Source organism: Scomber japonicus, chromosome 22, assembly GCF_027409825.1.
Source record: "Scomber japonicus isolate fScoJap1 chromosome 22, fScoJap1.pri, whole genome shotgun sequence".
NCBI classification, from domain to species: Eukaryota; Metazoa; Chordata; class Actinopteri; order Scombriformes; family Scombridae; genus Scomber; species Scomber japonicus.
Window position 1 is genome coordinate 4,684,319 of NC_070599.1, and position 22,996 is coordinate 4,707,314.

Below are 22,996 nucleotides of genomic sequence, written 5' to 3' on the forward strand. Positions count from 1 at the left end.
ACACGGTGTTATAGGCTGCTCATTACTCGGGCTCGTTAGACGCCTCCGAGTATTCCCCCGCTGCTCTAATTGCTCCCAGAGTGCTACTTGCGCCGGTCGTTTCATGCGTTGGTAGAAGGTTATTGGCATATTTGAATCGGCTGAATTTCCCTCCTCGCTGTAGCCCATCACATCACATCTGCCTGCATGCAGTCACAAAACACCCCAAACACTTTATAGATTAGCATTTGGATTCAGCTCACAGTGTGTGCAGATGCAAAGGTGCAACATGTATTTATTGAATTGAAATGGAAGGATGTTTAATTGATTGAAGGTGATAGTTAGGGTCAGCAGCAGACACTACAGGGGTACACTGAAAGCATATACTCCAGTAAGTTGAAGGAAAATCTCCTGTGTGCCTCTGTGCCCCTCCCTCCTCCTTTCAAGCCATGCAGGTGAAGGGGTTGCTATGCAACAGCCAAGGTGCAGGGCAGCAGTAAGTGCTTTATGTTAATTAAAGCCCGTTCCACTGCAGAGCTGTTGCTGACCACAGTCCAAGGACTCTGACTACTTCCTATTTCTGACCCCAACACCCACGGGAGTGATAAACTGTTAACCCTGCATTGTCCTTCATTCCACTCACTAACCTGCATCCATAAAGCTTGACCAGAGTGGATGTGGTTAGAAATGAGACGGGAGCTCAGATGCTGATGTCTGTGGGTCAGATTATTAGGGGGAAAGAGAGGGGGGCAGTCTTGAACCTGTACTGTCACCACAGCTCACCCTGCTGGGGTTTGTGCATATATACAGATATATATCTATATAGCAACTTACTTACTGAATTGTATTGAAAAAAACATCAAGAACATGAAGCGCATTTTAATTTTTATGCATTTTTCTCATTTTTTGTCTCAGTAGCACTTCCTATTAATCATTTACAAGCAGTATACAAACATATTAATCACTAGGCATTTTAAGTGTTGACTAAGTTACAACTTACAACTGTGTTTTACTATATTGTCATGTTTTTTAAAATAATTTAACTGTTTATATATTGCTTTTGAATGCTAAATAGGGGGACTTACAGTAAAGTGTTTTTATAAATACAGTTAAGTTAAACTACAAGACTCCTCTGCTACATTGACAATAAACTTGGGAGATAGACTTCTTCAAATGTGACTGACATGTGTGCCTGAGGAGCATTCAGAATCTTCCCTCCCCTGTCAAAACTCTGTCCATCTTCTTCTTCCCTGTCTGAATAAATCTGACTAGCCTGAACCTTGTCATAGCAGAGAGAGCACATGTGGAGCTCATCACATTAATGATCTAGTTCTAGTCCAGCAATTAATGGTGTCATTACAGCATGAATAGTTTAGTACATACTGCAGCTACCCCTTACGAAGTATGTACTGTTGCATGCAGTATGCATTCAATTGGGACATATTGCTTTATCTGCCCTTGACGTTCTGTTATTGTCCTGGCATCTATCTTAGCACTGTTGATTTCTCTGTGCTTTCATTGGTCATGTGACGAATCTTCAGCTAAGCAGGGGATTGTGGGTCCAAACAGCCAGAAGAACATGTTGGCTTCTATACTGCAAAATTGTGACATTGTGGATGAGGAAAATAGGGAATACATATTCATGCTAAGACCAAAAAACTAGCAAAACTATATTAACAGATCATCTCATACAGTATTAACTGATTGGAGGTTAAGGGTGAAGTATAAATTTGTATTTGTTTTTTTATACTACATTTAGGTTATTTCACTTACAGCATTATCTTTGATGTTGTCTGTTATATAGTAACCTTTACTGCCATTGCCGTGAACTCCAGTAATGTATTACCCTTCAGATTTGTTTGGTGTTCACAATTCTAATTACATTGCAGGAGATCTGATCTGGAATTGCATTTGTTTAATGTATTCTTATTACTGCACAGTATATAGTATAGCTTGTTTGTTTTGTTTTAACCCTATATTATCACGTTACATGTAATTATGATATTTTAACACTGATCAACAGAAAAACAAATACTTGATGAGGGAGTGAAGTGTACAAATTGATCTAAATTAAAGGCACCATGTGTAGAATTTGAAAAAGGTTTTCTTTAGTGCCCCCCAGTGGCAGAAGTTAGTATCCCTTTAAAAGAAACTGCAACAGACTGAGATGAATGGGCTGAAAGCAACACATGGTCTGCTCTAAATTTCAAGTTTTTCTATAAACAATATCTGAGTCATTTGAAAGTTGCTGCAATCACATTTAAACTTTACCTACCAGGGCGTTAAGTACATATATAATACAAGATGAATGATTGCAGAAGTTTTAGCCTCCTTTAGTATGGCACTTTAAATTGTGAAAACTGACTTCATGTTAAATATTTCAGTATCTGGAAATCCCAGCATACAGGAAATAAGAGGTGTCTTTTATATTCTCTGAAGTGTCTTCATCCAGTTTCCTTCAGCCAGTCTCACATGTGTGTCTGCAGGTCCCTTCCCTCCTTCCTGTTCTGTTGTTCAAGCTGGGGAAGGAAAAGAATCCAGGTCTGGCTCATGCTGTGCTCAACTGCCTGCCAAACCTCGGGACTCATAAGGTAGTGAGCACCTCTGATGAAATATAACATGAAATACAACCCATCTCTGATGCACTCCAGCACATAACTCCATTAATTCAATTCATGCATCCTCTCTGAAGAGTGTGTTTGTGATTGTAATTGAATCATAATTCATGTTCTGAATATTAAAGAAGAAGAAGAATGTGTGCATGCAGACTTTGCTCTGACTCATAGTCAGGTTTGTGAGAATATGCAGAGAGCTGAAGTTAGGAATATTTTAACTATATTAACTCTGTGCTTTCATGTTGCAGCTCTGTGTCCCCATGGTGCTGCAGACTTTCCATATGCTGGCCAGCACCCCCAAGCTGAAAGCAGTGGCAATGCGCCTGATGACTGCTCTGTGGAAGAAACAGGTCTGTCAGTCTACCCTTCGTCCGAATGTATCCTCTTCCTGTGTTGTCCTCTCTTTCTCAACCCACACTTGTTTCTTTGTGTAAGGACCGAGTTTACCCCGAGCTGCAGCGTCTGCTGGGTCAGAAGGACAGCAGGGTGGTGGTAGGGAGGGACGCCCAGTGGGAGCAGATTCTGGCCAGGGCCGCCTGCCTCAGGGACATCTGCAGAGAGAGGTCAGACCACCTCTTGTTAGGGGCCTAAGGGTTCGACTGGTTGAGTGCACTACAGAGTAACAATGGGTTGGGTATCATCTCACATATGTTTATTCTTTCTTTGAAAGATCAGTGGACAAAAATTGCCACATTGTGTAACAGTTCCATTGGAATAAAGTACCTCCCATAACAGTTGTTGGCCTTGTGTCCTGTAGGAAGCTTGTTGAAGCATCACTTTGGTTCCTATTTGATGAATTGCAGTGACATTTTGTTGACATTCATGTTCTCCAAGGATATGTTTAAGTAACTGTGAAAAAAATCTGACTAATGCCACCAGGAGTTCAAACTTTTCACTTATGCTCTTCTGCACATAATTTGCTCCACACATTTATGGTTCCCAAATGATAGACCCATGATGACTTTTCCTGTAGCACCACTAGTCTGTCACGATAAGTACTTTTGTTGGACGATTTATATTGTCTCAGAAATAATCACGATAAATTATATTATTGTCATTTAAGATCATTTTATACCTCTGAAATAATAAATAATATAATAGTATAATAATGCAAGGGGCCTTTTAGCTCTTAGGTCATGTCCATGTATCATACAATAAGTCGATATATAGACATGATGATGTTGAAAATATTGTACAATAAGTCAATAACGTAATTATTGTGACATGCCTAAGCATCACCATGACGTTGACTTTTTAGTTTTTGCTTGAAATATCTTGACAACTATTAGATGGATTGCTGTGAAATTTGGTACACATATTGATTGTTCCCAGAGGATAAATTGTAATAACTTTGATCATCTGACCTTTCATCTAGCATCATTATCAGTTCAAGTTTTAATTTTTCCAATATCTGCTAAACTAATGACGCCAACCTCGGCTAATTGGCAAACATTAGCATGGTAACACGCTAAACCAACATAGTAAACATGGTAAACATTACACCTGCTGAACAATAACATGCTAGCATTGTCATTGTGAGTATGTTAGTATGCTGGTGTTAGCATTTAGCTCAAGTTTAGCCTCATGGAGCTGCTAGCATGGCTGTAAAGTCAAAGTCTTGTTTTATGTTTGGCACTAGGAGAAGGAATCACCAGAGGTTCCATGATACGATATCACAATACTTGTGTCATTATACAATATTATTGCGATTTTAAATATATTGAGATATGCTGCGATCTATTTTGCAATTCATTATCTTTTTTCAACAACAACCTCATCAGAAAACAGACTAGAGCCACCTATTGGCCTGAAAAAGCAGTTGATTCAATTATTCTAGTACCATTTGCAAGTTATATAATAAAAGATCGATACTTGGTGTCCGTGAATAGATACAATATTGCCACGCAAAATATCACGATACTATGCTGTATCATTTTTTTCCCCCATCCCTATTTGGCACCATGATGTGTTTGGTTGTATTCTCACACATTTTAATGTAAAATCTTTATCTTAAATATAGGTACAGTATGTTTTCCTTACATAATTTGACACTGTGTAGTATTTGGTTTGTGTGTATGTTCCAGGCCTTACCAGCATGGAGGTGACATGTTGGCAGCCATTACACTCACTCTGAACCAGTGCACTAAACCCGACCTGGCAAGCCCTGCTGCTCTCGCCCTGCAAGGATTACAAGAGCTGTGTCGGGCAGAGGTCAGACACACACACACACACACACACACACACACACACATTAATTAGGGCCCGAGCGCTGACCAGCGCGAAGCCCTATTGTTTTTGCCATGATTATTAGGGCCCGAGCGCTGACCAGCGCGAAGCCCTATTGTTTTTGCCATGATTATTAGGGCCCGAGCGCTGACCAGCGCGAAGCCCTATTGTTTTTGCCATGATTATTATTATTCTCTTTATTTTTCTTCTGACAAAGTAACTGCCTTTTTCCCCCACTAAACATGCCCCGAAACTCACCAAAGTTTGCATGCAAGTCAGACCCGGCGAAAAATTTGATATTTTATGGTTTGCATAAATGGGCGAGGCAAAATGGCTCTGTAGCGCCACCTGCAAAATCAATAAAAGCGAGCCCCTCGTGACAGATTGACATAGAGAAACGAAACTTGGTACACATGTTCAACATGTCAAGACGCACCAAAAAGTCTCTTGGACACATACCCTAACACCAACAGGAAGTCGGCCATTTTGAATCAAAATATTGATTTTAATGCAAATTGTGGCATCATATTTGAATGCACTACTCCTAGAGTTTTCTTCCCATCCACTTCAAATTCACACAGGATCATCTTGAGACATTGGAGATGAAAAGTTATCAAAAGGTTTTTCCCCCGTCATTCCTGGTTGCCGTGGTGACGCGGCGAATTTCGATGCTTCGCCATGAAATTTCAAACCCTCATAACTTGACTCCACATTGTCTGAGCTTTATCAAATTTCAGATGCTTGTTCAGGGTCCTGCTCTGAACACATGTACAGTCTCATATTTAGTGACAGTCATAGCGCCCCCTACTGGCAACAGGAAGTCACTTGCTTCATTCTTTCACTAATTACTCCCATAATCTTCATCCCATCCACTTCAAATTCACACAGGATCATCTTGAGACATTGGAGATGAAAAGTTATCAAAAGGTTTTTCCCTCGTCATTCCTGGTTGCCGTGGTGACGTGGCGAATTTCGATCCTTCGCCATGAAAATTCAAACCCTCATAACTTGACTCCACATGGTCTGAGCTTTTCCAAATTTAATATGCTTGTTCAGTGTCCCAGTCTGAAAAAATGTACAGTCTCATATTTTGTTACAGTCATAGCGCCCCCTACTGGCAACAGGAAGTCACTTGCTTCATTCTTTCACTAATTACTCCCATAATCTTAAGTATTTACACCTGAAATTGACTCAGCTGAGACATGAGACCTTGGTGATGCTACATTCTGCAACTCGTGACCCATCATCAAATACTGTTGCCATGACAACGCATTCAACGCCATGAAATACGATTACACTTTTAAGGGGCAAAGGATGCCTCCACGGTAACGAAACTCAACACACACGTCTGGAGTGGGGTCATTTAACATCCTATATACTTCAATGGGATGGGTGTGACTAAATGGCTCAATAGCGCCCCCTTGAATATTTCAAATTTGAACCTCAGACTTCCTGATTGACGTAGAAGAATGCAATTCGGTAGGTTTATGTATCATTTCCAGACGCACAAAAACGCCATTTGGACCTATACCCTAAGTCCAACAGGAAGTCGGCCATCTTGGGAAAAATGCTCAATTTTGGTGAGTGTTTTGGTCATTTCCACGCCTCATATTTGAACGAACTACTCCTAGAGATTTCATCCCATCCACTTCAAATTCACACAGAGTCAGCTTGAGACATTGGAGATGACAAGTTATCAAAAGCTTTTTTATGACTTCTTCCTGTTGGGCGTGGCTGTGCAAACAATTTCGATGCTTCGCCATGAAGCAGGAAGTCCTTATAACTCCTACAGACATTGTCCCACCTACACCAAATTGATCACGCATGTAGAGGGTCCCGCCCTGAACACATCTATGCATCAATACTGCGTCAAATACACAGCGCCACCTACTGGACACAGGAAGTCAGCCTCACATGACAAACATTATCCTATTTACTTGAAATTTACAGGATGTGTTCTCCACATCACACACTGCAACATGACATGTAATTGGTGGGTGATCTCTAGCGCCACCTAGTGGACACATGCAATGTGACTTAGCCCCATCACACAACGTTCATTACGAGCACGGGTGCCAAGACGCCTACGTGCCCGCTGTGTCTGCCGTGTGCGTGCAGCATGCACCGACATGCGCGTACGGCACGGTGCATGGGGGCGCGAGGGCCCGTTCATCACTGCTTGCAGTTTTAATTATTATTATTTTTTTTCTCTCCCGATGACGGCCTTTTTGCCCCCCTGAACGTGCCTTAAAAGTCACCAAAGTTTGCATTCAAGCCAGACCTGGCGAAAATTTCGATATTTTATGGTTTGCACAAATGGGCGTGCCAAAATGGCTCTCTAGCGCCCCCTACAAAATCAATAAAAGCGAGCCCCTCGTGACAGATTGACATAGAGAAACGAAACTTGGTACACATATTCATCATGTCAAGACGCACCAAAAAGTCTCTTGGACACATACCCTAACACCAACAGGAAGTCGGCCATTTTGAATCTAAATATTGATTTTAATGCAAATTGTGGCATCATATTTGAACGCACTACTCCTAGAGTTTTCTTCCCATCCACTTCAAATTCACACAGAGTCATCTTGAGACATTGGAGATGAAAAGTTATCAAAAGCTTTTTCCCCCGTCATTCCTGGTTGCCGTGGTGACGCGGCGAATTTCGATCCTTCGCCATGAAATTTCAAACCCTCATAACTTGACTCCACATGGTCTGAGCTTTTCCAAATTTAATATGATTGTTCAGCGTCCTGGTCTGAACACATGTACAGTCTCATATTTAGTGACAGTCATAGCGCCACCTAGTGGCGACAGGAAGTCACTTGCGTCATTTGTTCATTAATTACTCCCATAATCTTGAGTATTTCCACCTGAAATTGACTCAGCTGAGACATAAGACCTTGGTGATGCTACATTTTGCAGCTCATGACCCATCATCAAATACCGTTGCCATGACAACACATTCAACGCCATGAAAATACGATTACAGTTTTCAGGGGCAAAGGATGCCTCCACGGTAACAAAACTCAACACACACACCTGGAGTGGGTTCATTTAACGTCCTATATACTTCAATGGGATGGGCATGACTAAACGGCTCAATAGCGCCCCCTTGAATATTTCAAAATTGAACCTCAGCCTTCCTGATTGACATACAAGAATGAAATTCGGTAGGTTTATGTATCATCTCCAGACGCACAAAAACGCCATTTGGACCCATACCCTAAGTCCAACAGGAAGTCGGCCATCTTGGGAAAAATGCTATATTTTACTGAGTTTTTTGGTCATTTCCAGGCCTCATATTTGAACGCACTAGTCCTAGGGATTCCATCCCATCCACTTCAAATTCACACAGAGTCATCTTGAGACATTGGATATGACAAGTTATCAAAAGCTTTTTTATGACTTCTTCCTGTTGGGCGTGGCTGTGCAAACAATTTCGATGCTTCGCCATAAAGCAGGAAGTCTTTATAACTCCTACAGACATGGTCCTGTCTACACCAAATTCATCACGCATGTAGAGGGTCCCGCCCTGAACACATCTATGCATCAATACTGCGTCAAATACACAGCGCCACCTACTGGACACAGGAAGTCAGCCTCATATGACAAACATTATCCGATTTACATGAAATTTACAGGATGTGTTCTCCACAGCACACACTGCAACATGACATGTAATTGGTGGGTGATCTCTAGCGCCACCTAGTGGACACATGCAATGTGACTTAGCCCCATCACACAACATTCATTACAAGCCCAGGTGCCAAGACGTCTACGTGCCCGCTGTGTCTGCCGTGTGACTGCAGCACGCACCGACATGCGAGTACGGGGCGGTGCATGGGGGCGCGAGGGCCCGTTCATCACTGCTTGCAGTTTTAATTAGGGCCCGAGCGCTGACCAGCGCGAAGCCCTATTGTTTTTGCCATGATTATTAGGGCCCGAGCGCTGACCAGCGCGAAGCCCTATTGTTTTTGCCATGATTATTATTATTATTCTCTTTATTTTTCTTCTGACAAAGTAACTGCCTTTTTCCCCCACTAAACGTGCCCCGAAACTCACCAAAGTTTGCATGCAAGTCAGACCCGGCGAAAAATTTTATATTTTTTGGTTTGCATAAATGGGCGAGGCAAAATGGCTCTCTAGCGCCACCTGCAAAATCAATAAAAGCGAGCCCCTCGTGACAGATTGACATAGAGAAACGAAACTTGGTACACATGTTCAACATGTCAAGACGCACCAAAAAGTCTCTTGGACACATACCCTAACACCAACAGGAAGTCGGCCATTTTGAATCAAAATATTGATTTTAATGCAAATTGTGGCATCATATTTGAATGCACTACTCCTAGAGTTTTCTTCCCATCCACTTCAAATTCACACAGAATCATCTTGAGACATTGGAGATGACAAGTTATCAAAAGGTTTTTCCCCCGTCATTCCTGGTTGCCGTGGTGACGTGGCGAATTTCGATGCTTCGCCATGAAATTTCAAACCCTCATAACTTGACTCCACATTGTCTGAGCTTTTCCAAATTTCAGATGCCTGTTCAGGGTACTGCTCTGAACACATGTACAGTCTCATATTTAGTGACAGTCATAGCGCCCCCTACTGGCAACAGGAAGTCACTTGCTTCATTCTTTCACTAATTACTCCCATAATCTTCATCCCATCCACTTCAAATTCACACAGGATCATCTTGAGACATTGGAGATGAAAAGTTATCAAAAGCTTTTTCACTCGTCATTCCTGGTTGCCGTGGTGACGTGGCGAATTTCGATCCTTCGCCATGAAAATTCAAACCCTCATAACTTGACTCCACATGGTCTGAGCTTTTCCAAATTTAATATGCTTGTTCAGTGTCCCAGTCTGAACACATGTACAGTCTCATATTTAGTGACAGTCATAGCGCCACCTACTGGCAACAGGAAGTCACTTGCTTCATTCTTTCACTAATTACTCCCATAATCTTAAGTATTTACACCTGAAATTAACTCAGCTGAGACATAAGACCTTGGTGATGCTACATTCTGCAACTCGTGACCCATCATCAAATACTGTTGCCATGACAACGCATTCAACGCCATGAAATACGATTACACTTTTCAGGGGCAAAGGATGCCTCCACGGTAACGAAACTCAACACACACGTCTGGAGTGGGTTCATTTAACATCCTATATACTTCAATGGGATGGGCGTGGCTAAACGGCTCAGTAGTGCCCCCTTGAATATTTCAAAATTGAACATCAGCCTTCCCGATTGACATAGAAGAATGAAATTCGGTAGGTTTATGTATCATCTCCAGACGCACAAAAACGCCATTTGGACCCATACCCTAAGTCCAACAGGAAGTCGGCCATCTTGGGAAAAATGCTCAATTTTGGTGAATGTTTTGGTCATTTCCACGCCTCATATTTGAACGAACTACTCCTAGAGATTTCATCCCATCCACTTCAAATTCAGACAGAGTCAGCTTGAGACATTGGAGATGACAAGTTATCAAAAGCTTTTTTATGACTTCTTCCTGTTGGGCGTGGCTGTGCAGACAATTTCGATGCTTCGCCATGAAGCAGGAAGTCCTTATAACTCCTACAGACATTGTCCCGTCTACACCAAATTGAACACACATGTAGAGGGTCCCGCCCTGAGCACATCTATGCATCAATACTGTGTCAAATACACAGCGCCAACTACTGGACACAGGAAGTCAGCCTCACATGACAAACATTATCCGATTTACATGAAATTTACAGGATGTGTTCTCCACATCACACACTGCAACATGACATATAATTGGTGGGTGATCTCTAGCGCCACCTAGTGGACACATGCAATGTGACTTAGCCCCATCACACAACATTCATTACAAGCCCGGGTGCCAAGACGTCTACGTACCCGCTGTGTCTGCATGTGACTGCAGCATGCACCGGCATGCGCGTACAAGGCGGTGCATGGGGGCGCGAGGGCCCGTTCATCACTGCTTGCAGTTTTAATTAGGGCCCGAGCGCTGACCAGCGCGAAGCCCTATTGTTTTTGCCATGATTATTCCCCTTTATTTTTCTTCTGACAAAGTAACGGGCTTTTTGCCCCCCTGAACGTGCCTTAAAAGTCACCAAAGTTTCCACGCAAGCCAGACCCGGCGAAAAATTTGATATTTTATGGTTTGCATAAACGGGCGTGCTAAAATGGCTCTCTAGCGCCACCTGCAAAATTAAGAACATCGATCCCGTCGCGACAGATTGACATAGAGAAACGAAACTTGGTATACATGTTCATCACGTCAAGACGCACAAAAAAGTCAGTGGGGCCCATGACGTCACTCCAACAGGAAGTCGGCCATTTTGAATCAAATTATTGATTTTAATGCAGAATTTGGCATCATATTTGAGCGAACTAGTCCTAGAGATTTCATCCCATCCACTTCAAATTCACACAGAGTCATCTTGAGACATGGGAGATGAAAAGTTATCAAAAGCTTTTCCCCCCGTCATTCCTGGTTGCCGTGGTGATGCGGCGAATTTCGATGCTTCGCCATGAAATTTCAAACCCTCTTAACTTGACTCCACATGGTCTGAGCTTTTCCAAATTTCATATGCTTATTCAGCGTCCTGGTCTGAACACATGTACAGTCTCATATTTAGTGACAGTCATAGCGCCACCTAGTGGCGACAGGAAGTGACTTGCTTCATTCATTCACTAATTACTCCCATAATCTTAAATATTTACACCTGAAATTGACTCAGCTGAGACATAAGACCTTGGTGATGCTACATTCTGCAACTCGTGACATATCATCAAATACCGTTGCCATGACAACACATTCAACGCCATGATAATACGATTACAGTTTTTAGGGGCAAAGGATGCGTCCACGTTAATGAAACTCAGCACACACGTCTGGAGTGCGTTCATTTAACATCCTATATACTTCAATGGGATGGGAGTGGCTAAACGGCTCAATAGCGCCCCCTTGAATATTTCAAAATTGAACCTCTGCCTTCCCGATTGACATAGAAGAATGAAACTCGGTAGGTTTATGTATCATCTCCAGGCGCACAAAAACCCCATTTGGACCCATACCCTAAGTCCAACAGGAAGTCGGCCATCTTGGAAAAATGCTCAATTTTGGTAAATTTTTTGATGATTTCAAGGCCACATATTTTAACGAACTAGTCCTAGAGATTCCATCCCATCCACTTCAAATTCACACAGAATCATCTTGAGACATTGGAGATGAAAAGTTATCAAAAGCTTTTTCGCCCGTCATTCCTGGTTGCCGTGGTGACGCAGCGAATTTCGATGCCTCGCCATGAATTTTCAAACCCTCATAACCTGACTCCACATGGTCTGAGCTTTTCCAAATTCACCAAAGCAAGCCAGCCTTGGCGAAAAATTTCATATTTTATGGTATTTGTAAATGGGCGTGGCAAAATGGCTCTGTAGCGCCCCCTTGAGAAATGAAAAACATCCATCCCCTCGCCACAGATTGACATAGAGAAATGAAACTTGGTAGACATGTTCATCATGTCAAGACGCACAAAAAACGTCTAGGTGCCCATGACGTCACTCCAACAGGAAGTCGGCCATTTTGAATCAAAGTATTGATTTTCATGCCGATTGTGGCATCATATTTGAACGAACTAGTCCTAGAGATTTCATCCCATCCACTTCAAATTCACACAGAGTCATCTTCAGACATTGGAGATGAAAAGTTATCAAAAGCTTTTTCGCCCGTCATTCCTGCTTGCCGTGGTGACGCGGCGAATTTCGATGCTTCGCCAAGAAATTTCAAACCCTCATAACTTGACTCAACATGGTCTGAGCTTTACCAAATTTAATATGCTTGTTCAGCGTCCTGGTCTGAACACATGTACAGTCTCATATTTAGTGACAGTCATAGCGCCACCTACTGGCAACAGGAAGTGACTTGCTTCATTCTTTCACTAATTACTCCCATAATCATAAGTATTTACACCTGAAATTGACACAGCTGAACCATAAGACCTTGGTGATTCTACATTCTCCGACCGAGCCGCAGCCCGACATGCGTGGGGGCGCGAGGGCCCGTTCATCACTGCTTGCAGTTTTAATTATTATTATTTTTCTTCTCTCACAACGACGGCCTTTTTGCCCCCCTGAACGTGCCGTAAAAGTCACCAAAGTTTGCACGCAAGCCAGACCCGGCGAAAATTTCGATATTTTATGGTCTGCACAAATGGGCGTGTCAAAATGGCTCTCTAGCGCCCCCTACAAAATCAATAAAAGCGAGCCCCTCGTGACAGATTGACATAGAGAAACGAAACTTGGTACACATGTTCATCATGTCAAGACGCACCAAAAAGTCTCTTGTACACATACCCTAACACCAACAGGAAGTCGGCCATTTTGAATCAAAATATTTATTTTAATGCAAATTGTGGCATCATATTTGAACGCACTACTCCTAGAGATTTCATCCCATCCACTTCAAATTCACACAGAGTCATCTTGAGACATTGGAGATGAAAAGTTATCAAAAGCTTTTTCCCACGTCATTCCTGGTTGCCGTGGTGACGCGGCGAATTTCGATGCTTCGCCATGAAATTTCAAACTCTCATAACTTGACTCCACATGGTCTGAGCTTTTCCAAATTTAATATGCTTGTTCAGTGTCCCCGTCTGAACATATGTACAGTCTCATATTTAGTGACAGTCATAGCGCCACCTACTGGCAACAGGAAGTCACTTGCTTCATTCTTTCACTAATTACTCCCATAATCTTCATCCCATCCACTTCAAATTCACACAGAGTCATCTTGAGACATTGGAGATGAAAAGTTATCAAAAGCTTTTTCCCTCGTCATTCCTGGTTGCCGTGGTGACGTGGCGAATTTCGATCCTTCGCCATGAAAATTCAAACCCTCATAACTTGACTCCACATGGTCTGAGCTTTTCCAAATTTAATATGCTTGTACAGTGTCCCCGTCTGAACATATGTACAGTCTCATATTTAGTGACAGTCATAGCGCCCCCTACTGGCAACAGGAAGTCACTTGCTTCATTCTTTCACTAATTACTCCCATAATCTTAAGTATTTACACCTGAAATTGACTCAGCTGAGACATAAGACCTTGGTGATGCTACATTCTGCAACTCGTGACCCATCATCAAATACTGTTGCCATGACAACGCATTCAACGCCATGAAATACGATTACACTTTTCAGGGGCAAAGGATGCCTCCATGGTAACGAAACTCAACACACACGTCTGGAGTGGGGTCATTTAACATCCTATATACTTCAATGGGATGGCCGTGACTAAACGGCTCAATAGCGCCCCCTTGAATATTTCAAAATTGAACCTCAGACTTCCCGATTGACATAGAAGAATGAAATTCGGTAGGTTTATGTATCATCACCAGACGCACAAAAACGCCATTTGGACCCATACCCTAAGTCCAACAGGAAGTCGGCCATCTTGGGAAAAATGCTCAATTTTGGTGAGTGTTTTGGTCATTTCCACGCCTCATATTTGAACGAACTACTCCTAGAGATTTCATCCCATCCACTTCAAATTCACACAGAGTCAGCTTGAGACATTGGAGATGTCAAGTTATCAAAAGCTTTTTTATGACTTCTTCCTGTTGGGCGTGGCTGTGCAGACAATTTCGATGCTTCGCCATTAGGCAGGAAGTCCTTATAACTCCTACAGACATGGTCTGATCTACACCAAATTCATCATGCATGTAGAGGGTCCCGCCCTGAACACATCTACGCATCAATACTGTGTCAAATACACAGCGCCACCTACTGGACACAGGAAGTCAGCCTCACATGACAAACATTATCCTATTTACATGAAATTTACAGGATGTGTTCTCCACATCACACACTGCAACATGACATGTAATTAGTGGGTGATCTCTAGCCCCACCTAGTGGACACATGCAATGTGACTTAGCCCCATCACACAGTGTTCATTACAAGCCCCGGTGCCAAGACGTCTACGTGCCCACTGTGTCTGCCGTGTGACTGCAGCATGCACCGACATGCGCGTACAAGGCGGTGCATGGGGGCGCGAGGGCCCGTTCATCACTGCTTGCAGTTTTAATTAGGGCCCGAGCGCTGACCAGCGCGAAGCCCTATTGTTTTTGCCATGATTATTATTATTATTATTATTATTATTTTTTTTTTTCTCTCCCGACGACGGCCTTTTTGCCCCCCTGAACGTGCCCCGAAAGTCACCAAAGTCTGCACGCAAGCCAGACCCGGCGAAAATTTCGATATTTTATGGTTTGCACAAATGGGCGTGCCAAAATGGCTCTCTAGCGCCCCCTACAAAATCAATAAAAGCGAGCCCCTCGTGACAGATTGACATAGAGAAACGAAACTTGGTACACATGTTCAACATGTCAAGACGCACCAAAAAGTCTCTTGGACACATACCCTAACACCAACAGGAAGTCGGCCATTTTGAATCAAAATATTGATTTTAATGCAAATTGTGGCATCATATTTGAACGCACTACTCCTACAGTTTTCTTCCCATCCACTTCAAATTCACACAGAGTCATCTTGAGACATTGGAGATGACAAGTTATCAAAAGCTTTTTCCCCCGTCATTCCTGGTTGCCGTGGTGACGCGGCGAATTTCGATCCTTCGCCATGAAAATTCAAACCCTCATAACTTGACTTCACATGGTCTGAGCTTTACCAAATTTCAGATGCTTGTTCAGTGTCCCAGTCTGAACACATGTGCAGTCTCATATTTAGTGACAGTCATAGCGCCACCTACTGGCAACAGGAAGTCACTTGCTTCATTCTTTCACTAATTACTCCCATAATCTTCATCCCATCCACTTCAAATTCACACAGGATCATCTTGAGACATTGGAGATGACAAGTTATCAAAAGCTTTTTCCCTCGTCATTCCTGGTTGCCGTGGTGACGCGACGAATTTCGATCCTTCGCCATGAAAATTCAAACCCTCATAACTTGACTCCACATGGTCTGAGCTTCTCCGAATTTCAGATGCTTGTTCAGTGTCCCGGTCTGAACACATGTGCAGTCTCATATTTTGTGACAGTCATAGCGCCCCCTACTGGCAACAGGAAGTCACTTGCTTCATTCTTTCACTAATTACTCCCATAATCTTAAGTATTTCCACCTGAAATTGACTCAGCTGAGACATAAGACCTTGGTGATGCTACATTCTGCAACTCGTGACCCATCATCAAATACTGTTGCCATGACAACGCATTCAACGCCATGAAATACGATTACACTTTTCAGGGGCAAAGGATGCCTCCACGGTAACGAAACTCAACACACACGTCTGGAGTGTGGTCATTTAACATCCTATATACTTCAATGGGATGGCCGTGACTAAATGGCTCAATAGCGCCCCCTTGAATATTTCAAAATTGAACCTCAGACTTCCCCATTGACATAGAAGAATGACATTCGGTAGGTTTATGTATCATCTCCAGACGCACAAAAACGCCATTTGGACCCATACCCTAATACCCGCTGTGTCTGCATGTGACTGCAGCATGCACCGGCATGCGCGTACAAGGCGGTGCATGGGGGCGCGAGGGCCCGTTCATCACTGCTTGCAGTTTTAATTCTTCTTCTTCTCCCAAAACAACGCCCTTTTTGCCCCCCTGAACGTGCCTTAAAAGTCACCAAAGTTTGCACGCAAGCCAGACCCGGCGAAAATTTTGATATTTTATGGTTTGCAGAAATGGGCGTGCCAAAATGGCTCTCTAGCGCCCCCTATTGAATATAAAAATGTGAGAGATTGACGTACATGAACGAAATTTGGTATATATATGTATCATGTCCAGACGCACAAAAAAGTAATTGGGGCCCATGACGTCAATCCAACAGGAAGTCGGCCATTTTGAAAAATATGTGCGATTTTGGCGTTTTCCACTCCTCGTACTTCAACGAACTAGTCCTAGAGATTTCATCTCATCCACTTCAAATTCACACAGACTCATCTTGAGACATTGGAGATGAAAAGTTATCAAAAGCTTTTTCGTCCGTCATTCCTGGTTGCCGTGGTGACGCGGCGAATTTCGATGCTTCGCCATGAAATTTCAAACCCTCATAACTTGACTCCACATGGTCTGAGCTTTACCAAATTTAATATGCTTGTTCAGCGTCCTGCTCTGAACACATGTACAGTCTCATATTTAGTGACAGCCATAGCGCCACCTACTGGCAACAGGAAGTCACTTGCGTCATTTGTTCATGAATTATTCCCATAATCTTAAGTATTTCCACCTGAAATTGTCTCAGCTGAGACATAAGACCTTGGTGATGCTACAGTCTGTAACTCGTGACCCATCATCAAATACCGTTGCCATGACAACGCATTCAACGCCATGAAAATACGATTACAGTTTTCAGGGGCAAAGGATGCCTCCACGGTAACAAAAGTCAACACACACGTCTGGAGTGGGGTCATTTAACATCCTATATATTTCAATGGGATGGGCGTGACTAAACGGCTCAATAGCGCCCCCTTGAATATTTCAAAATTGAACCTCAGCCTTCCCGATTGACATAGAAGAATGAAATTCGGTAGGTTTATGTATCATCTCCAGACGCACAAAAACCCCATTTGGACCTATACCATAAGTCCAACAGGAAGTCGGCCATCTTGGATAAATGCTCAATTGTGTTGAGTTTTTTGATGATTTCAAGGCCTCATATTTGAACGAACTAGTCCTAGGGATTTCATCCCATCCACTTCAAATTCACACAGAATCATCTTGAGACATTGGAGATGAAAAGTTATCAAAAGCTTTTTCCCCCGCCATTCCTGGTTGCCGTGGTGAAGCAGCGAATTTCGATGCTTCGCCATGAAATTTCAAACCCTCATAACTTGACTCCACATGCTCTGAGCTTTTCCAAATTTAATATGCTTGTTCAGTGTCCTGGTCTGAACACATGTACAGTCTCATATTTAGTGACAGTCATAGCGCCACCTACTGGTAACAGGAAGTCACTTGCTTCATTCTTTCACTAATTACTCTCATAATCTTAAGTATTTACACCTGAAATTGACTCAGCTAAGACATAGCGCCAGTTATCAAAATCTTTTTTATGACTTCTTCCTGTTGGCCGTGGCTGTGCGTACAATTTCGATGCTTCGCCATGAGGCAGGAAGTCCTTATAACTCCTACAGACATTGTCCTGTCTACACCAAATTCATCACGCATGTACAGGGTCCCGCCCTGAACACATCTATGCATCAATACTGTGTCAAATACACAGCGCCACCTACTGGACACAGGAAGTCAGCCTCATATGACAAACATTATCCGATTCATATGAAATTTACAGGATGTCTTCTCCACATCACACACTGCAACATGACATGTAATTGGTGGGTGATCTCTAGCGCCACCTAGTGGACACATGCAATGTGACTTAGCCCCATCACACTACGTTCATTACGAGCCCGGGTGACAAGACGTCTACGTGCCCGCTGTGTCTGCCGTGTGACTGCAGCACGCACCGGCATGCGCGTACGGCGCGGTGCGTGGGGGCGCGAGGGCCCGTTCATCACTGCTTGCAGTTTTAATTAGGGCCCGAGCGCTGACCAGCGCGAAGCCCTATTGTTTTTGCCATGATTATTAGGGCCCGAGCGCTGACCAGCGCGAAGCCCTATTGTTTTTGCCATGATTATTCCCCTTTATTTTTCTTCTGACAAAGTAACGGCCTTTTTGCCCCCCTGAACGTGCTCGAAAAGTCACCAAAGTTTGCATGCAAGCCAGACCTGGCGAAAAATTTGATATTTTATGGTTTGCATAAACGGGCGTGCCAAAATGGCTCTCTAGCGCCACCTGCAAAATTAAGAACATCGATCCCGTCGCGACAGATTGACATAGAGAAACGAAACTTGGTATACATGTTCATCATGTCAAGACGCACAAAAAAGTCAGTGGGGCCCATGACGTCACTCCAACAGGAAGTCGGCCATTTTGAATCAAATTATTGATTTTAATGCCGAATTTGGCATCATATTTGAGCGAACTAGTCCTAGAGATTTCATCCCATCCACTTCAAATTCACACAGAGTCATCTTGAGACATTGGAGATGAAAAGTTATCAAAAGCTTTTTGGCCCGTCATTCCTGGTTGCCGTGGTGACGTGGCGAATTTCGATGTCTCGCCATGAAATTTCAAACCCTCATAACTTGACTCCACATGGTCTGAGCTTTTCCAAATTTCAGATGCTTGTTCAGGGTCCCGGTCTGAACACATGTACAGTCTCATATTTAGTGACAGTCATAGCGCCACCTAGTGGCAACAGGAAGTCACTTGCTTCATTCATTCACTAATTACTCCCATAATCTTAAATATTTACACCTGAAATTGACTCAGCTGAGACATAAGACCTTGGTGATGCTACATTCTGCAACTCATGACCCATCATCAAATACCGTTGCCATGACAACCCATTCAACGCCATGATAATACGATTACATTTTTTAGGGGCAAAGGATGCCTCCACGGTAACAAAACTCAACACACATGTCTGGTGTGCGTTCATTTAACATCCTATATACTTCAATGGGATGGGAGTGGCTAAACGGCTCAATAGCGCCCCCTTGAATATTTCAAAATTGAACCTCCGCCTTCCCGATTGACATAGAAGAATGAAACTCGGTAGGTTTATGTATCATCTCCAGGCGCACAAAAACGCCATTTGGACCCATACCCTAAGTCCAACAGGAAGTCGGCCATCTTGGAAAAATGCTCAATTTTGGTCAATTTTTTGATGATTTCAAGGCCACATATTTTAACAAACTAGTCCTAGAGATTCCATCCCATCCACTTCAAATTCACACAGAATCATCTTGAGACATTGGAGATGAAAAGTTATCAAAAGGTTTTTCGCCCGTCATTCCTGGTTGCCGTGGTGACGCAGCGAATTTCGATGCTTCGCCATGAAATTTCAAACCCTCATAACCTGACTCCACATGGTCTGAGCTTTTCCAAATTCACCAAAGCAAGCCAGACTTGCCGAAAAATTTGATATTTTATGGTATTTGTAAATGGGCGTGGCAAAATGGCTCTGTAGCGCCCCCTTGAGAAATGAAAAACATCCATCCCCTCGCCACAGATTGACATAGAGAAACGAAACTTGGTACACATGTTCATCATGTCAAGACGCCCAAAAAACGTCAGGTGCCCATGACGTCACTCCAACAGGAAGTCGGCCATTTTGAATCAAAGTATTGATTTTCATGCCGATCGTGGCATCATATTTGAACGAACTAGTCCTAGAGATTTCATCCCATCCACTTCAAATTCACAGAGAGTCATCTTGAGACATTGGAGATGAAAAGTTATCAAAAGCTTTTTCGCCCGTCATTCCTGCTTGCTGTGGTGACGCGGCGAATTTCGATGTCTCGCCATGAAATTTCAAACCCTCATAACTTGACTCCACATGGTCTGAGCTTTTCCAAATTTCAGATGCTTGTTCAGGGTCCTGCTCTGAACACATGTACAGTCTCATATTTAGTGACAGTCATAGCGCCACCTACTGGCAACAGAAAGTCACTTGCTTCATTCTTTCACTGATTACTCCCATAATCTTAAGTATTTACCCCTGAAATTCACTCAGCTGAGACATAAGACCTTGGTGATGCTACATTCTGCGACCGAGCCGCAGCCCGACATGCGTGGGGGCGCGAGGGCCCGTTCATCACTGCTTGCAGTTTTAATTCCCCTTTATTTTTCTTCTGACAAAGTAACGGCCTTTTTGCCCCCCTGAACGTGCTTTAAAAGTCACCAAAGTTTGCATGGAAGCCAGACCTGGCGAAAAATTTGATATTTTATGGTTTGCATAAACGGGCGTGCTAAAATGGCTCTCTAGCGCCACCTGCAAAATTAAGAACATCGATCCCGTCGCGACAGATTGACATAGAGAAACGAAACTTGGTACACATGTTCATCACGTCAAGACGCACAAAAAAGTCATTGGGGCCCATGACGTCACTCCAACAGGAAGTCGGCCATTTTGAATCAAATTATTGATTTTAATGCTCAATTTGGCATCATATTTGAGCGAACTAGTCCTAGAGATTTCATCCCATCCACTTCAAATTCACACAGAGTCATCTTGAGACATTGGAGATGAAAAGTTATCAAAAGCTTTTCCCCCCGTCATTCCTGGTTGCCGTGGTGATGCGGCGAATTTCGATGCTTCGCCATGAAATTTCAAACCCTCATAACTTGACTCCACATGGTCTGAGCTTTTCCAAATTTCATATGCTTATTCAGCGTCCTGGTCTGAACACATGTACAGTCTCATATTTAGTGACAGTCATAGCGCCACCTAGTGGCGACAGGAAGTGACTTGCTTCATTCATTCACTAATTACTCCCATAATCTTAAATATTTACACCTGAAATTGACTCAGCTGAGACATAAGACCTTGGTGATGCTACATTCTGCAACTCATGACCCATCATCAAATACCGTTGCCATGACAACCCATTCAACGCCATGATAATACGATTACATTTTTTAGGGGCAAAGGATGCCTCCACGGTAACAAAACTCAACATACATGTCTGGAGTGCGTTCATTTAACATCCTATATACTTCAATGGGATAGGAGTGGCTAAACGGCTCAATAGCGCCCCCTTGAATATTTCAAAATTGAACCTCCGCCTTCCCGATTGACATAGAAGAATGAAACTCGGTAGGTTTATGTATCATCTCCAGGCGCACAAAAACTCCATTTGGACCCATACCCTAAGTCCAACAGGAAGTCGGCCATCTTGGAAAAATGCTCAATTTTGGTCAATTTTTTGATGATTTCAAGGCCACATATTTTAACGAACTAGTCCTAGAGATTCCATGCCATCCACTTCAAATTCACACAGAATCATCTTGAGACATTGGAGATGAAAAGTTATCAAAAGCTTTTCCCCCCGTCATTCCTGGTTGCCGTGGTGACGCGGCGAATTTCGATGCTTCGCCATGAAATTTCAAACCCTCATAACTTGACTCCACATGGTCTGAGCTTTACCAAATTTAATATGCTTGTTCAGCGTCCTGGTCTGAACACATGTACAGTCTGATATTTACTGACAGTCATAGCGCCACCTACTGGCAACAGGAAGTCACTTGCTTCATTCTTTCACTAATTACTCCCATAATCATAAGTATTTACACCTGAAATTGACAAAGCTGAGACATAAGACCTTGGTGATGCTACATTCTCCGACCGAGACACAGCCCGACATGCGTGGGGGCGCGAGGGCCCGTTCATCACTGCTTGCAGTTTTAATTATTATTATTATTCTCTTTATTTTTCTTCTGACAAAGTAACTGCCTTTTTCCCCCACTAAACGTGCCCCGATACTCACCAAAGTTTGCATGCAAGTCAGACCCGGCGAAAAATTTGATATTTTATGGTTTGCATAAATGGGCGAGGCAAAATGGCTCTCTAGCGCCACCTGCAAAATCAATAAAAGCGAGCCCCTCGTGACAGATTGACATAGAGAAACGAAACTTGGTACACATGTTCAACATGTCAAGACGCACCAAAAAGTCTCTTGGACACATACCCTAACACCAACAGGAAGTCGGCCATTTTGAATCAAAATATTGATTTTAATGCAAATTGTGGCATCATATTTGAATGCACTACTCCTAGAGTTTTCTTCCCATCCACTTCAAATTCACACAGATTCATCTTGAGACATTGGAGATGAAAAGTTATCAAAAGCTTTTTCGTCCGTCATTCCTGGTTGCCGTGGTGACGCGGCGAATTTCGATGCTTCGCCATGAAATTTCAAACCCTCATAACTTGACTCCACATTGTCTGAGCTTTATCAAATTTCAGATGCTTGTTCAGGGTCCTGCTCTGAACACATGTACAGTCTCATATTTAGTGACAGTCATAGCGCCCCCTACTGGCAACAGGAAGTCACTTGCTTCATTCTTTCACTAATTACTCCCATAATCTTCATCCCATCCACTTCAAATTCACACAGGATCATCTTGAGACATTGGAGATGAAAAGTTATCAAAAGGTTTTTCCCTCGTCATTCCTGGTTGCCGTGGTGATGTGGCGAATTTCGATCCTTCGCCATGAAAATTCAAACCCTCATAACTTGACTCCACATGGTCTGAGCTTTTCCAAATTTAATATGCTTGTTCAG

At 43.0% G+C, this 22,996-nt stretch overlaps 1 protein-coding gene across 1 annotated transcript in view; it reads left to right on the forward strand.

Annotated features, from left to right (window-relative positions):
* Nucleotides 1-22,996, forward strand: part of focad (focadhesin) — a 65,134-nt gene that overhangs the window by 18,892 nt on the left and 23,246 nt on the right. Inside the window, exons 11-14 of the mRNA XM_053343842.1 lie at nucleotides 2,466-2,570; nucleotides 2,843-2,944; nucleotides 3,030-3,157; nucleotides 4,679-4,805. Of these exons, the coding sequence (XP_053199817.1) occupies nucleotides 2,466-2,570; nucleotides 2,843-2,944; nucleotides 3,030-3,157; nucleotides 4,679-4,805 (462 nt within the window). The remainder of the gene's footprint in view (nucleotides 1-2,465; nucleotides 2,571-2,842; nucleotides 2,945-3,029; nucleotides 3,158-4,678; nucleotides 4,806-22,996) is intronic.